This window comes from Capricornis sumatraensis, chromosome 2 (genome assembly GCF_032405125.1).
Source record: "Capricornis sumatraensis isolate serow.1 chromosome 2, serow.2, whole genome shotgun sequence".
Classification (NCBI taxonomy): Eukaryota; Metazoa; Chordata; class Mammalia; order Artiodactyla; family Bovidae; genus Capricornis; species Capricornis sumatraensis.
The window spans coordinates 122,655,830-122,672,369 of NC_091070.1; the positions used below are offsets into that span (position 1 = coordinate 122,655,830).

General features: G+C 42.2%; 1 protein-coding gene across 2 annotated transcripts; it reads left to right on the plus strand.

Annotated features, from left to right (window-relative positions):
- Positions 1 to 11,905: 11,905 nt before the first annotated feature.
- Positions 11,906 to 16,193, plus strand: HJV (hemojuvelin BMP co-receptor). Of its 2 annotated transcripts, XM_068965389.1 has the most exons (3): positions 13,412 to 13,508; positions 13,920 to 14,482; positions 14,969 to 16,193. In XM_068965389.1, the coding sequence occupies exons 1-3, from the start codon at positions 13,412 to 13,414 to the stop codon at positions 15,590 to 15,592; spliced, it is 1,284 nt and encodes a 427-aa protein (XP_068821490.1). In that variant the 3' UTR covers positions 15,593 to 16,193. The 2 variants fall into 2 exon arrangements, with proteins under 2 accessions (XP_068821491.1, XP_068821490.1); XM_068965390.1 differs by lacking the exons at positions 13,412 to 13,508; positions 13,920 to 14,482 and adding an exon at positions 11,906 to 12,029.
- The last annotated feature ends 347 nt before the right edge of the window (positions 16,194 to 16,540 follow it).

Genomic DNA, 16,540 nt, shown 5'->3' on the forward strand with positions numbered 1-16,540 from the left:
AAGTGAAAAAGAGAACTAAAAAATTGAAGCAAAAATCGGCAGGACCTGATAGAAAAAATGAATGGTAGGATGCCAGATGTTTATGGGGAGTTTATTGCTTCGTTTTGCTTTCAAAGTGTCAATATTAAAGAGTTGTGTAAGAAAAGTGTCAATCCTCTGGTCATCCAATCCACACTTTCCTAGGAAGAAGAGTAACTAAACACTAGACATTTATTTTTACAAAACCCAAGTAATCCTGGTGTCACAAGTCACCAAGGAACCCAACAAAGCCCACTTTCTTTTACTCCATCTCTGTTCCCACTGGGCAGCTACCTGTATTCAAATGCTGGGGAAAAAAAATCTAACCCTCAGGGCAACATTTTGGGATTGTATCCAGGCTGGGTACAAGGCAATCCATTTTATTTTTCTGTGTCACAAAGGAAATGAGCCTCCTTATGTTTTGGTCAACTGTCTACTTTCATCAGTTATTCTGCCACCTGCTGGTAATTTTCAGTAACATGGAAAACTGGGAAGTACTACAGTAATAGCTCTTGCTTGGAGCAAGCCTCCTTTCTGAACCTCAAAGCACCAGAAGAAATCTCATCATTCAGAATAGGGTTAAGCCTCCTCCTTCCTGGCACCACACACCTAAAGATGAATGAGGGGGAGTGCAATTCATTTACTTCATTCCATGTTCTATTTTCTTTTTTCCTTTTTGCAAACATTTACAGATTATGTGCCAGAGTAGGTACTGAAGATACAAAAATATACGTAAAAAGCTCACAATCTAGAGGAAAACCAAATAAACAAGTGAATAAAAGAGAATAGATCGGAGGAGATTGAGCAGATGTATTTTCTTCTGTTCTCTCTGCTAATACCACTAAAAACCCTGGACATTTCATATAGAACAAACATATGAGACTCTGAAAAATAGAGGCAGACTAGCAAGGGGCCTCAGAGCCCAAGGAACCACACAGTGATGATTTCCCTGGGTTTTCTTAGTGCCTCATATATCCCAGACTTGGAGGTGAAGAAGCTGGCAACCTGGAAATGCAATGGATGCAGCCAAATAAGACCAAACAAAACCAAAACAATAACAACAACAAAAGCCTGCTCTCTCTAGTCAAAGGGCTGGGAAAGAGGTAGCCTAGCAGAATAAAACCTTTTAGATAATAACTGCTCTATTCCAGCCAAATGCCACGGAAAGAACTGTGGCCCACATCAACCGACACCAGCAAAGACTGAGTGGGATACCTAGATTTCCATTCTCAGCAGGCCTGTAAGGAAGTATTCCTCCTCTTCCTTGCCAGATTGCTATCAGAGGAAACATGGTACTTTCATGGTACTTTCACCAACATTTGCTGATAACAAATCCTGCAGTGTCAGTGGAGGCCACGTGGGAAGCTGGAACTCCTACTCCTGCCCATCAGTAATGAGGAACCCCTCTCCTCAGGTGTTAATGGAGACCAAGTGGGGAACCTGGAATTCTACACCTATGTGGTTTTCACAAGACATCTCACCCACCACTTCCCTACCTGATGAGTATCAGAAGCAGCCAACTGAAACAGAAGGTTTAAATAAGATCCAGGGTCCCAAATGTTCAGGCTTTAATTAAAAAGCATTCATCATATCAATAAGAAAGATCTTGAACTGAATGAAAACAAACAATACCTAGATGACTGAGATGGCTGAATTATCTGACAAAGATTTTAAGGCAGTCATCATAAAAATATTTCAACAAGCAATTATGAACATGCTTGAAACATGAAAAATTAGAAAGTTCTGGCAAAGAAAAGTTTAACCAAAGAAATAGAAAATATAAAGAAAAACTGAACAGAAATTTTATGACTAAACCATACAACAAAAATTCTCAATGGATGGGCTCAACAGCAGAGTGGAGGGGACAGAGAAAAGAATTGGTGAACTGAAAGATAAAAAAACAGGAATTACTCCATCTGAGTAATTTTTTAATTTCATCCAACAGAGAAAATGGAATTAAAAAAAAGCAGGGTCGCAGGTACTTGTGGGATTATAACAAAAGATCTAACATTTGTGTCATCAGATTCCCAGAAGGAGCAGAGAAAAAGAACAGGACTAAAAAAAGTACTAAAAGAAATAATAAGTAACTCCTCAAATTTAGCAAAAGTCAAACCTACAGATTCAAGAAGCTGTGCAAACCCTAAAGAATATAAACCCAAACAAATTCATGCCAGGACCTCATCATCAAATTGCTGAAAACTAAAAACAGAAAAAAATCTTGAAAGTGGTGAAAAATGACACCTTGCCTACAAGGGATAAGCAATTTGAATTACAGCAGATTTCTCTTCAAAGACCACAGAGGCCAGAAGAAGTGTCACAATTTATTTCAAGCACTGAAAGAAGACTGTCAACCCAGATTCCTATATCCAGCAAAAATATCCTTTAAGAATGAAGAGGCTACCACTCAACAATAAAAAGACAAACAACTCAATTAAAAAATGAGCAAATGATTTGAATTTAATTTCTCCAAAGAAGATATTCAAATAACCAGAAAGCATATGAAAAGATGCTCAATGCCATTAGTCATTAAGGAAATACAAATATATCACAGTAAGATACCACTTTACACTTTCCAGAAAGGCTATAATTTTTAAAAATGGAAAATAACAAGTGTTGGTGAGGATAAGGTGAAATTGAAACCTTAATCCACTCGTGGCAGGAATATAAAATGTTGCAGCTGCTGTGGAGCAGTTTGGCAGTTCCTCAATATGTTAAACATAGAATACAATAAAGTAATTTCTCTCCTTGGTATAGACCCCAAAGAACTGAGAGCAGGTACTCAAACAAATACTAGTACATGCACACTGATAGCAGCATGATACTGCTGCTGCTGCTGCTGCTAAGTCACTTCAGTTGTGTCCGACTCTTTGCGACCCCATAGACGGTTGCCCACCAGGCTCCCCCGTCCCTGGGATTCTCCAGGCAAGAACACTGGAGTGGGTTGCCATTTCCTTCTCCAATGCATGAAAGTGAAAAGTGAAAGTGAAGTCGCTCAGTCGTGTCCGACTCTTAGCAACCCCATGGACTGCAGCTTACCAGGCTCCTCCATCCATGGGATTTTCCAGACAAGAATACTGGAGTGGGGTGCCATTGCCTTCTGTAGCAGCATGATACTAGCAATAGCCAAAAGGTAGAAATAGCCCCAGTGTCCATTGATGAATAAATGGATAAACAAACTGCAGTATATACATACAATGGTATACTATTCGGACATAAGAAAGAATGAAGGGACTTTCCTGGTGGTCCAGTGGTTAAGAGTCTGCCTTCCAACGCAGAGGACGTGGGTGGGTTTGATTGCTGGCTGGGGAGCTGGGATCTCACATGCCGCGCAGCTGCTAAGCCCTGGTGCCACAACTAGAGTCCAGTGCACTGCAATGAAGGACCTGCATGATGCAGCAAGGACCCTGTGTGCCACAGCTGGGACCTGACACAGTCAAATGAATAAATATTAGACATTTTAAAAAAAGAAAGAATGAAGTACTGACATGCTACTACTTTGATGAACCTCTAAAACATGCTAAATGGAATAAGCCAGACACAGAAGGTCACATATGATTTCATTTATATGAAATGTCCAGAATGGACCAGTCCATAGAGACAGAAAGCAATCAGTCATTGCCAGAAGTTGAGGAATGACTTCACAGTGGGAACAGGGCTTCTTTTTGGGGTGATGAAAACGTTCTGGAACTAGATAATGGTGATGGTTGCATAACATTTCAAAGTACTAAATGCCACAGAAATGTACACTTTAAAATGGTTAACATTGTGAACTTTGTGTTTTATGTATTTTGCCACAATTTAAAAGTTAGTAACAGGGAAATCCTAGCAAGATTTTTTTGTAGCCATAGACAAAATTATTATAAAACTTGTATGGAAAGGCAAAGGAACTAGAATAGCTAAAACATGTTTTGAAAAAGAATTAAGTAGGAAGAATCAGCTCATCCATTTTCAAGGTTTGTTAAAAAGCTATAGCAGTAAAGATGGTATGGTATTGGCAGAAAAATAAATATCAGATCAATGAAACAGAATAGCAAACTCAGCAGCAGACCAAAACAAATATGCCAGTTTATTTTCTTTAACAAAGGTGAAAAAGCAATTCAATGGAGAAAGAATAGCTTTTTCAATATATATTGCTGAAGAAATTGGATATCCATAGGCAAACAAATAAAGAGCAAACAAACAAAACTTTCAACCTAAGTCTCATACATTATACAAAAACTAACACCAAAGTGGATCAACAGTTTAAATGTGAAGCATAAAAATTTTAGAAAAAAACGGAGGAGAAATTCTTCATGATCTAAGGCTAGACAAAAATTTGACACCAAAACCATAATCTGTAAAAGGAAAAGTTGAATAAGAAGATGTCATCAAAAATAAATATGTTTACTCTGCAAAAGATACTATTATGAGAATGAAAAAGACAAGCTAACTGGGAAAAAATATGTGTAAACCATATACCCAAGAAAGGATTATTGTGTAGAAAATATAAGAACTCTCTAACTCAACAGTACACACACAAAAAAAATACAATAAGAAAATGATCAAAAGACATGATGGAACATTTCCCCAAAGAGGATATACAGATAGCAAATAAACACATGAAAGGATGCTCAGCATCATTAGCCATTAGGGAAATATAAATTAAAACCACAACTAGATATCACAACATACCTATCAGAATGGCTAAAATTTAAAATGACAATCTCAAATGCTGGTGAGAACAATGCAGAGAAACTGGATCAGTCATACATTGCTTGTGGGAATGTAGAACAGTACAACTACTGGGGAAAACAGTTTATTTACAAAAAACAAACAAACAACAAACCACAGTTTATTTAAAGAAAAATCCTAACTATGCAATTCTTACATGATCCAGTGTTTACACTCCTGGGCATTTATCCCAGAAAATAAAAACTAATGTTCACACAAAAAAACCTATGTGCAAATCTATTAATGAAAAGCCAAAAACTGGAAACAGCACAGATGTCCTTTAACAAGTGAATGGTGGTACATCCACAGCATGGAACAGTACTCAGCAATAAAAAGGAACAAACTATTGATAGACATACAACTTGGGTGAATCTACAGAGAATTCTGCTGTGTGATAAATGCCAATCCCCAAATGTTATATACTCTAACCTGTTTATATAGCATTTTTATAGAAATGGAGATCAGATTAGTTGTTGGTAGATATTAAGGTGGAGATGAAGATAAGAGGGAAGTGAATGTGGCTACACAGGGGATCCTTTGATAGAAATGTCCTGTATCTTGCTAAAGCAAGGATAGTCCCTATAGAGAAAAGACTTCTGCTAAACCAGTTTAGGTCATGGTAGTATGAGACCACCTAGGATTGAGAATATCTGGCAGTATTCTTCAACCAGAGTGGTACCACCTTCTGGGGGGCTTTTGGAAACATGTAGGGGAATTTTAAATTTTACATTGTCAATTTTACATTGACATTTAAAATTTTACATTTACTAAAATTTTACTTGACAGAGGAAGGGAGACAAGAATGCTAAATGTACTGCACTGGGCAGGACAGTTACACACACACACACACAAAGTTATCCCCATAATGTTAATAAGGCCCCATTAAGAAACCATGAAGGCAGTTTTATACTCAAGGTCCCTATGACACACCTCAGTATGCTTTGAGCTCTAATCTCCCTTTTTCATTACTTTCACTGCCTCTGCTCCACCCATCTCAGATTCTCAAATCCACCTTCATGATTGAGAGGATAATCCTTTTTCAGATGTTAGAAGATCCACAGTCTCCATGGAGATCAGGAGCCTCTGGACCATAAAATAAATAAATAAGTATGCTAGTGATCCAGATGCTGCATACACAACAAAAGAAACATGAAATATAGAAACACTTTATGGCAACATGACAGGATTTTCTATCCAACTAGTTAATTCTCTCCCCTATAAGACCTCAAGGTAGAAATTAATATAAACCCAAATAAACAAAACACAATCTGTGAGGGCATATACTATAGTGGATATTCTTCAGCAACTGAGGTAAGTTTTTTAGAACTACTCGATGCATACCGCCCCCCAACCCACCCCCACCATGGGGCTTTCCTGCTGGCTCAGTGGTAAAGAATCTGCATGCAATGGAGAAGATGCCAGATTGATCTTTGGGTCAGGAAGATCCCCTGGAGGAGGAAATGGCAACCCCACTCCAGTACTCTTGCCTGGAGAATCCCATGGACTGTGTAGCTTGGCCGGCTACAATCTATAGGGTCGCCAAGAGTTGGATGCAACTGAAGGGATTTGCATACTCGCACAATGGCCATAATAGAATTGCTTCAAAGAGAATATAAAATACTCTTGGAGCAGGAAAAGCACAGACATACTTGAGCATTCTCTGAGGACGGGGCTTATATCTCTCATTAGATTTTCAAGAGGAGTTTGTGATCCAAAAAAATTAAGAACTATTGATTTATAAATTCTTAATCTCATTTGGCCACCATCCTAAGCAGTTCAATGAAAGAAAACTTATCTTTTGCTCACTTGCAGTCTTTGATTTCAGCAACATTTTATTTTTGGAGCTCTCATCTTAATACAGGGAAATGCAAACACTGCATTCTTCACCTTCGCAGGAATTGATAAAAACATTAAATGTGAGGTGGCACAAATAATACGTCTTTATATAATAGTGGCAAATGAGTAAAACGGCAACATCCCAAACCCACTGGAGTGGGTTGCCATTTCCTCCTCCAGGGGATCTTCTTGATCCAGGGATCAAGCCCACATCTCGTTCATTGCAGGTGGATTCTTTACTGCTGAGCCCCTGGGGAAGCCCCTACATCCCTCTATTCTACATCAAAAACCCTGGGTTATGGGACTTCCCTGGTGGTCTAGTGGTTGAGAATCTGCCTGCCATTGCAGGGGAAACAGGTTTGATCCATGGTCTTGGAAGTTCCCACATGCCACAGAAGAACTAAGCTCCAAGTGCCACAACAACTGAGCCAGTGCTTTAGAGCCCGTGAGCCACAATCCCTGAGCCCCAGGAGCTGCGACTACTGAAGCCCATGTGCCTAAAGCCTGTGTTCTGCAACAAGAGAAGCCATTGCAATAAGAAGCCTGCACCCAGCAAGGAAGAGCACCCAGCCCCACCACCCCCAGTCACAACTAAAGTCTATGCACAGCAATGAAGACTCACCAAAACCAAAAATAAATAACTTAAAAAAAAATCCTGGTTCACAAAGACACTAGCATTATTACTCATTTGTTTTATCCAATAGTATACCCACAATCCTTAAGGATCACATCCTGGTTGAAGCAAAGGGGCTTGCATAATTCAATGAAGCTATGGGCCATGCTGTGCAGGGCCACTCAAGAAAGATGGATCATAGTAGACACTGACAAAATGTGGTCCACTGGAGGAGGGAATCTCAAACCACTCCTGTATTCTTGCTGTGAGAACCATGAACAATATGAAAAGGCAAAAAGATATGAAGGTGTCCAATACGCTACTGGGAAAGAGCAGAGGGCAACTACTAATAGCTCCAGAAAGAATGAAGAGACTGGGCCAAAGCAGAAACAATGCTCTGTTGTGCATGTGTCTGGTGGTCAAAGTAAAGTTTGATGCTGCAAAGAATATAACACAGGAACCTGGAATGTTAGGTCCATGAATCATCATAAATTGGACCTGGTCAGCCAGGAGATGGCAAGAGTGGACATTAACATCTTAGAAATCAGTGAACTAAAATGTATAGGAATGGGTGAATTTAATTCAGATACCATTATATCTACTACTGTGGGCAAATATCCCTTAGAAGAAATGGAGTAGCTCTCATAGTCAACAACAGAGTCTGAAATGCAGTACTTGAGTGCAATCTCAAAAATGACAAAATGATGTCGGTTCATTTCCAAGGCAAACAATTCAACATCACAATAATCCAAGTCTATGCCCCAACCACTGATGCCAAAGAAGCTGAAGTTTACCAGTTCTATGAAGACCTACAAGGCCTTCTAGAACTAACACCAAAAAAAGATGTCCTCTTCATCATAGGGAATTGGAATGCAAAAATAGGAAGTCAAGAGATACCTGGAATAATAGGCAAGTTTGGTCTTGGAGTACAAAATGAAGCAGGGCAAAGGTTAACAGAGTTTTGTCAAGAGAACACAGTGGTCATACCAAATTCCCCTTCCAACAACAGAAGAGATGACTCTACACGTGGACATCGCCTGATGGTCAATACTGAAATCCAATTGATTGTATTCTTTGCAGCCAGAGATGGAGAAGCTCTATACAGTCAGCAAAAACAAGATTTGGAACTGACTGTGGCTCAGACCATTAGCTCCTTATTGCAAAATTCAGACTTAAGTTGAAGAAGCTAGGGAAAACTTACCTAGGCCATAAGGCCAATCCCTTATGATTATATGGTAGAGGTGACAAACAGATTCAAGGGATTAGATCTGGAAGACAGACTGCCTGAAGAACTATGGACAGAGGCTCATGACACTGTATGGGAGGCTGTGACCAAAACCATCCCAAAGGAAAAGAAATACAAGAAGGCTAAGTGATTGTCTGAAGAGGTTTTACAAATAGCTGAAGAAAGAAGAGAAGGGAAAAGCAAGGGAGAAAGGAAAAGATATACCCAACTGAATGCAGAGTTGCAGAGATAGGAAGGAGAGATAAGAAGACCTTCTTAAATTAACAATGCAAAGTAGAGGAAAACAATAAAATGGGTAAGATCTCTTCAAGAAAACCAGAGATATCAAAGGAACATTTCATGCAAGGATGGACATGATAAAAGACAGAAACTGTAGGGACCTAACAGAGGCAGAAGAGATTAAGAAGACTGGCAAGAATACACAGAAGAACTATACAAAAAAGGTCTTAATGACCCACATAACCATGATGGTGTGATCACTCACCTAAAGCCAGACATCCTGGAGTGTGAAGTCAAGTGGGCCTAAAGAAGTGCAACAAATTCCTGCAAATTCTATTTTCATTTTTATTCTATTACAAATATTTTCTAATTTCTCTTGTTATAGCCAGTGGAGGTGATGGAATTCCAGCTGAGCTATTTTAAATCTGAAAAGATGATGCTATTAAAGTGCTGTACTCAATATGTCACCAAATTTAGAAACTCAGCAATGGCCACAGAACTGGGAAAGGTCAGTTTTCATTCCAATCCCAAAGAAGGGCAGTGCCAAAGAATGCTCAAACAACCAGACAATTGCACTCATTTAGCATGCTAGTAAGGTTATGCTCAAAATCCTTCAAGCTAGGCTTCAGAAGTACTTGAATTGAGAACTTTCAGATATACAAGCTGAGTTTAGAAAAGGCAGAGGAACCAGAGATCAGATTATCAGCATTCAGTGGATAATAGAGAAACCAAAGGAATTCCAGAAAATCTTCTGCTTCATCGACTACATGAAAGTCTTTATGTGGATCACAACAAACTGTGGGAAATTCTTAAAGGGAAGGAAATACCTGACCACCTTACCTGTGTCCTGAAAAATCTGTATGCAGCTCAAGAAGCAACAGTTAGAACCTTACATGAAACAACTGGCTGGTTCAAAATTGGGGAAAGAATACAACAAAACTGTGTACTGTCATCCTGCATATTTAACTTCTATGCAGAGTCCATCATGCGAAATGCTGAGTTGGATGAATCACAAGCTGGAATCAAGATTGCCAGTAGAAATATCAACAACCTCACATATGGAGATGATACCACTGGCAGAAAGCAAAGAGGAACTAGAGCCTCTTGATGAGGGTGAAAGAGGACAGTGAAAAAGCTGGCTTAAAACTCAGCATCCAAAAAACTAAGATCATGGCATCCAGTCCCATCACTTCATGGGAAGTGAAAAAGTGGGGAAAAAGAAGGGGAAAATGTGGAAGTAGTGGAAAATAGTGGAATAGAAGGGGAAAAAGTGGAAGCAGTGACAGATTTCCTTTTCTTGGACTCTAAAAATCACTGTGGATGGTAACCGCAGCCATGAAATTAAAAGACGCTTGCTCCCTGGAAGGAAAGATATGACAAACCTAGACAGCGTATTAAAAAGCAAAGACATCACTTTGCCAACAAAAGTCTTTATAGTCAAAGCTATGGTATTTCCAGTAGTCATGTACAGATGTGAGAACTGGACCATAAAGAAGGCTGAGCAGTGAAGAATTGATACTTTCGAATTGTGGTGCTGGAGAAGGCTCTTAAAAGTCCCCTGGACTGCAAGGAAATCAAACCAGCCCATCCTAAAGGAAATCAACTCTGAATATTCATTGGAAGGTCTGATACTGAAACTGAAGCTCCAATACTTTGGCCACCTGATGAAGGAAATGGCAACCCACTCTAGGATTCTTGCCTGGAAGACCCTGATGCTGGGAAAAGATTGAAGGCAAAAGGAGAAGTGAGCAGCAGAGGATGAGATAGTTAGATAGCAACACCGACTCAATGGACACGAATTTGAGCAAACTCCAGGAGATACCGAAGGACAGGGAAGCCTGGCATTCTGCAGTCCGTGCAGTCACAAAGAGTCAGACACAACTTAGTGACTGAACAACAACAACACCTAGAATACTTTCAGAATAACAATACCAATTTTACCACCAATAATATGACTACTTAAAATATCTTTGCACTTCTTTTTGTCCTTAAAAGTATATACCACTTGGGATGTCACAGTCAAATTATTGTTTTTAAATCACTTAGATAGTTTGGGTGGAGTCATTGTACATTTCTGTAATAAAAACCCTTGTGATATGGCTTTATGTGGTAGAGAGAAAAAAATTTTCAGATCTGTATGTATAAAAAAGAGAAGAGTACTCTGTGGACTTCTGAATTCTGAATTAAATGTAGAGCAAATTAGTGCATGTGCCTTAGTGACACTATTTGAAATCAGTCCTTGTGTTAATTTCACTTGGCAAGTACTAAGAAATGATGATCCCTGATGCCTATGGCTGCAAAAATACAACGTGGCTAAATTCTTTGGTTGCAATCTCTTCAAAGGTCATAAGATTATGTTACTCCACAAAAGTATCTTTCTGAATCTCTTTTTCTCTCACTTTATCTCTCCAAGTTCCTCTCCCCTTCAAAAACTTGTATCCCCATTCCTTCTTTCCCTCGTTGACTTTGTTAGCCTCCTCCCTCAGCAACTCAGAAGCTTGTGTGTTTGTGTGTATACCTGCAAAGAGGAGCTGCTATATAAATAAGGTAATGAAAATGGAGGCCGTTGGGGAATAGACAGCTGCGAGGATCTGAGCTGGTAGACTGAAACACACACTCATCCTAAACCACTCAGAGCTCAGATTTCTTCTCTAGACAGCTGGCTTTTTAAGTCCTTCTGAAATACTCTACAAAGATGGGGGAGGGGCTGTGAACTACCTCTGCTATGGACCTTATTTAAAGTCAGCTACCTCCTAGATATGTTCTGTAGAAACTAAGTGCAATATTCAGTATGGCAAGGATGAGGGTGCTGAGCTAAAGGTATACAACTGTCTAACTGTCTAAAGGCCAGTCTAACTAGACTAAAAAATTAGTCTAATTTTTAAAGGCCAGAGGGCTTTTAAATTATTGACAGTGCTGGAGGGCTGCTTGGAGTAGGCAGTGACTAGAATCATGTAAGCTCAAACTGGATAACTGATTTGCTGGTCATATTCCTATCCCTTCTCTGCCACTTGGCACCCTATACTCCATATTCTTTCTAATCCTCCTACCCTCTCCACCCTCCCCACCTTCTCGCCAACACTCCAACACCCTACCCCCATCAACACTCCTGGAATTTTGGACTTAGCTATTTTTAAAACAGTCAACTCAGTAGCCACCTCCCTCCCCCGCTCAGCTGTCCAGTACTCCGGCCAGCCATCTAGTCCCCCTTCCCCCCACACCAGACTTTCTCTGGTTCCCTGACCTCAGTGAGACTGCAGCCTGTCTGGGGACCTAGGGGAGACATGGAGAAAGAGACGGGGGATCCCCTGGCTGGAGCTGACTGATACAGTAGACAGTCATGGCTGGAGAATTGGATAGCAGACTAATGTTTGACCTCTGGAAACAGTAAGTCAAAATTAATTGCAATTCCTTTAAAAATCTTCTAAATTGAAGTTAGAATCTCATAAAATTATGGCATAAACTTGGATGTCTCTGGTGCAAATCTAGGATCTCTTCCATACCAAGGTGCCCCAGTCTCCATTTCTCCTTCTGTCTTAAGCTTTCTGGCCTCTGGCCACTAGAAGTTTAAACCTCCATCTCTCCTCTGGGAGTCTTAGCTGGCTCCTCCTATTACCTCAGGACTTCTGATGAAGTCTCCTTCTTTAGTAGAAGTTTCCTACACCTCCTATTCTGTGGTTTTCTCATCAAGGCCAAATTTAGCTTCAGATGATTAGTCACTGATACCCTCTATCTTGTTCCTATTTATCAGTGCCCTTCACATTGGGCTTCCGAGGGTGAGGCTTACTCCTTGTTGTACATGATTTCTGCCTACAACTCTAGTCCCATCATCTTGTTCTCCTTCCTGCATGACTCTCCCTCAATCATATCCCTAACTCCAGAGAGACTAGTTTGGCAAGAGGGAGTTAGCCCCTCCCCAAGCCTTGTCCTCATCAAAAGACTGACTTTCAAACTTGCAAAGTTAAGATCTATGGAAAGGTAAGATCAATGGAAAGGGTGGTTCTTCAGTCAGATTTGAAGAAAAGTTGACTCATGAAGAAGAAATGTTGACTCATAACAAACAAATATTGATTTGCATGCTTGGTTTGCATCCATTGTTCCATGAGACAGAGGGATAATTTTAGCTCTCTACAGTAGATGAAAGAGACTGGTTCCCTTTTCATTGAATACTGATTCCAGAGATGGGATGTGTATCCCACCCTTACTCCTCCTTACTGAAAATTCTGACACAAAGGAGGAAAATCAATGAATGACCTCTGGAGGGTGTCCCCTCCTGATGGGGAAGGGTGAATAAGAGGTAGTCTCTGATGTATTTTCAGATCCTAATTCTGTTGGGGAGCCCACTGGTATGACTGAGATCTGATCTATCCACATGATTCCTCTTTTTGACATTTCTGCTGTTTGGTAGCTCAGAATGGGGCAATACAGTGGACTCTGCCCTCCGAGTCCACTCAACCTTTCTTCCACCCCCACCTAGGGGTATTGCATAAGGGGCCTGAAAGTGGTCACAAAAGCAGGGCACAGAGGCTTAACAGCCTCGTGTTTAGTTCAGGCAGACCCATTTCCCCTAAACTCCAGTTACCTCATTCTTTTCTTGATCTTCCCAGATTCTCTTCACATCATTCTGAACAATCTTCAACTCTTCTCTTCCCCATGCCCAGCCACATTTCTTTTTTCAGTCCCTTACAGGACGTCCGGTCAAAATTCACTAGGTAGGAGGGTCATCAGCTGGAAAGAACCGGAACCTGGGGGGACCTGGCTGGATAGGTATGGGGGATCCAGGCCAGTCCCCTAGTCCCTGGTCCCCCCATGGCAGTCCCCCAACTCTAAGCATTCTCACTCTCCTGCTGCTCCTCTGTGGACATGGTAAGGAAGGGTTAGGTAAGGCTTTGGGGGATCTAGGGGGTAGGCTGCTATGTAGGGGTGGGCATGTGAGCTTGGGTGAATGAGATGAGATGGGTGCTGAGGGGTCCCAGTCACTCGCCCCACTCTCAAATAGGTGTATTTTATTCACCATTCAACTTGGGGAAGGCCACTGGGAAAGCCCTTGATCCACAGGCAGAAGAGATCTAGCAGGGCTTACCCATCTTTAGCAAGACTGAATGAGGACAAGACTAGGAAGCTGGGGGCTGGCGGCTGGGGACTGGGAATTGGGGGAGGCTCTCAGTTGGGTTTTAGGATCCGCTGCTATCCCCCCATGAGACCTGGGAGAATTATGGTTGAGGTTGCGCGGGGATGGGGGACCAGCTCACACTCCTCTCTCCCTTCCGCCCTCAGCTTATTCTCAATGCAAGATCCTCCGCTGCAATGCTGAGTATGTATCTTCCACTCTGAGCCTTAGAGGTGGGGGTTCACCAGGAGCCCTTCGAGGAGGAGGCCGAGGTGGAGGGGTGGGCTCCAGCGGTCTCTGCCGAGCCCTCCGCTCCTACGCGCTCTGCACTCGGCGCACAGCCCGCACCTGCCGCGGGGACCTCGCCTTCCATTCTGCTGTGCACGGCATCGAAGACCTGATGATTCAGCACAACTGCTCCCGCCAGGGCCCCACGGCCCCTCCCCCACCCCGAGGCCCTGTCTTTCCGGGCGCAGGCCCAATCCGAGCCTCTGGCTCCCCAGCCCCGGACCCCTGTGACTATGAAGGCCGGTTTTCCCGGCTGCACCGACAACCCCCAGGCTTCTTGCACTGCGCCTCCTTCGGGGACCCTCACGTGCGCACCTTCCATCACCACTTTCACACGTGCCGTGTCCAAGGAGCTTGGCCCTTGCTGGATAATGACTTCCTCTTTGTCCAGGCCACCAGCTCCCCTGTGGCACTGGGGGCCAACGCCACCACCACCCGGAAGGTCAGGGACTCAACTGCTCCTCCATGGTCACCCCAGGGTTCCACTCCCATGCCAACCCCACTAGTTTTCAGCAGTGCAGCTCTATTCCCTTTCCTCCTGAACCACTTTCACATCTTGAATCACTCCCTCCTTTACCGAACACTTGCTCCTGTAAATCACTTTCCCTCCGTGGGAATTTCACTCCAATGCAGAAAAGAGCTGGGGAGAGGAAAGTTGAGAAGCTCTGGGTTGAGAAGTTACAGAAAGGAAACTTCCTTCTCCTATGGGAGCAGCTGAAGTTGAGCCCAAACAGGAAGGAAAGGGATGGAGCAGGGATGAAATAGTATTGGAACATAAAGACAGGATCAAGGAGTGAGGACTGTGATAAGCCTTGCGTCTCTGCTGGGATCAGATCCCTGATTATGTACAATAATGAGGCCTAGTTGATGGAAGAGGGGAGGGTTGCACTGAGCCCCAAATAAACTGTTTTCCCTCTTGCCCTTACAGCTCACCATTATATTTAAGAACATGCAGGAATGCATTGATCAGAAGGTCTACCAGGCTGAGGTGGACAACCTTCCCGCGGCCTTTGAAGATGGTTCTATCAATGGAGGTGATCGACCTGGGGGCTCAAGTTTGTCCATTCAAACTGCTAACCCTGGGAGCCACGTGGAGATCCGAGCTGCCTACATTGGCACAACTATAATCATTCGGCAGACAGCTGGGCAGCTCTCCTTCTCCATCAGAGTAGCAGAGGATGTGGCCAGGGCCTTCTCAGCTGAGCAGGACCTGCAGCTCTGTGTTGGGGGATGCCCTCCAAGTCAGCGACTCTCACGCTCAGTGCGTAGTCGTCGGGGAACTATAACCATAGATACTGCCCGACAGCTGTGCAAGGAAGGGCTGCCGGTTGAAGACGCTTACTTTCATTCCTGTGTCTTTGATGTTTTAATCTCCGGTGACCCTAACTTTACTGTGGCAGCTCAGGCAGCTCTGGAGGACGCCCGAGCCTTCCTGCCAGACTTGGAAAAACTACATCTCTTCCCCTCAGATGCTGGGGTTCCTCTTTCCCCAGCAACCCTCCCAGCTCCACTTCTTTCTGGGCTCTTCGTTCTGTGGCTTTGCATTCAGTAACCAGGCCAGCATTCAGTAACCATGGTGGGTCTAGAAGTGATTTGCGGATAGAGATTGGCAAGGGAGAACGTAAGAATCACTGAAGGGAAACAATGAGGGTAAGAAACACATGAAACAATAACTTTTTTCCAGAGTGAGAGAAGGCTGCAGTCTAGGGTTGAAATGATCACAGCATAAGGATTTTGGCCAAGGTTTCTGCATTCCAGACTTCAGTAGGGGCTCTTCACTAATTTTCCAAGTCTTGTTAACAGGAAACAAATTGTTCTAGTCCATCTCCTCCTGGGATCACCCCTACAAGCTTAGAGGTTATGGGGTCCTGAGGATCAGTAGAAAAATCAGTAGAAAACTTAAGGGTTGAGACTTTTAATAGAGAAGAACTGAAAGAGGAAGACATGATCATCACCCATCAGAAACTCAAAATCGAATGATATTTTCTCTTGGAAGGTAGAAAGAGGAGGAAATGATGAGGAAAAGAATCTATTTGATAAGTATAATGTGGGTAAGATGTGTTCTGCTTTCTTGGTTCATAAATGAATTGGGAGTTATTTGGATTTTTGGTGAAGAGAATCTCTGTCTTTAGAGAATGACACAGGTAGGAAAGAAGCTATCATCCCCAACCCTAACTAATCTGATATTAAAGCTATGGAGTCTTCACATTGTTGTCTATGTTGAATCTCTTTACAGACACTTAAGATGGCATAAAGTCAATGTGTTCACTCCACCGAAAGAGGGCTCAAAACCGTGAGATATTGTTCTGCCTTCAGGAAGTTTACAGGCTATTAGGGAGACAAACTGACTTACATGAAGGAGTGATGAGTGTGTAATTATTCACTAAATTCCATGATACTGTGAATTCAAATGGGAAGATGATTGAGAAGAACTCAAGAAATAATAAATAATAAGAGGTAATAGAGTAGATGAGATCTGAAGTGATCTTTGAAGACTGGG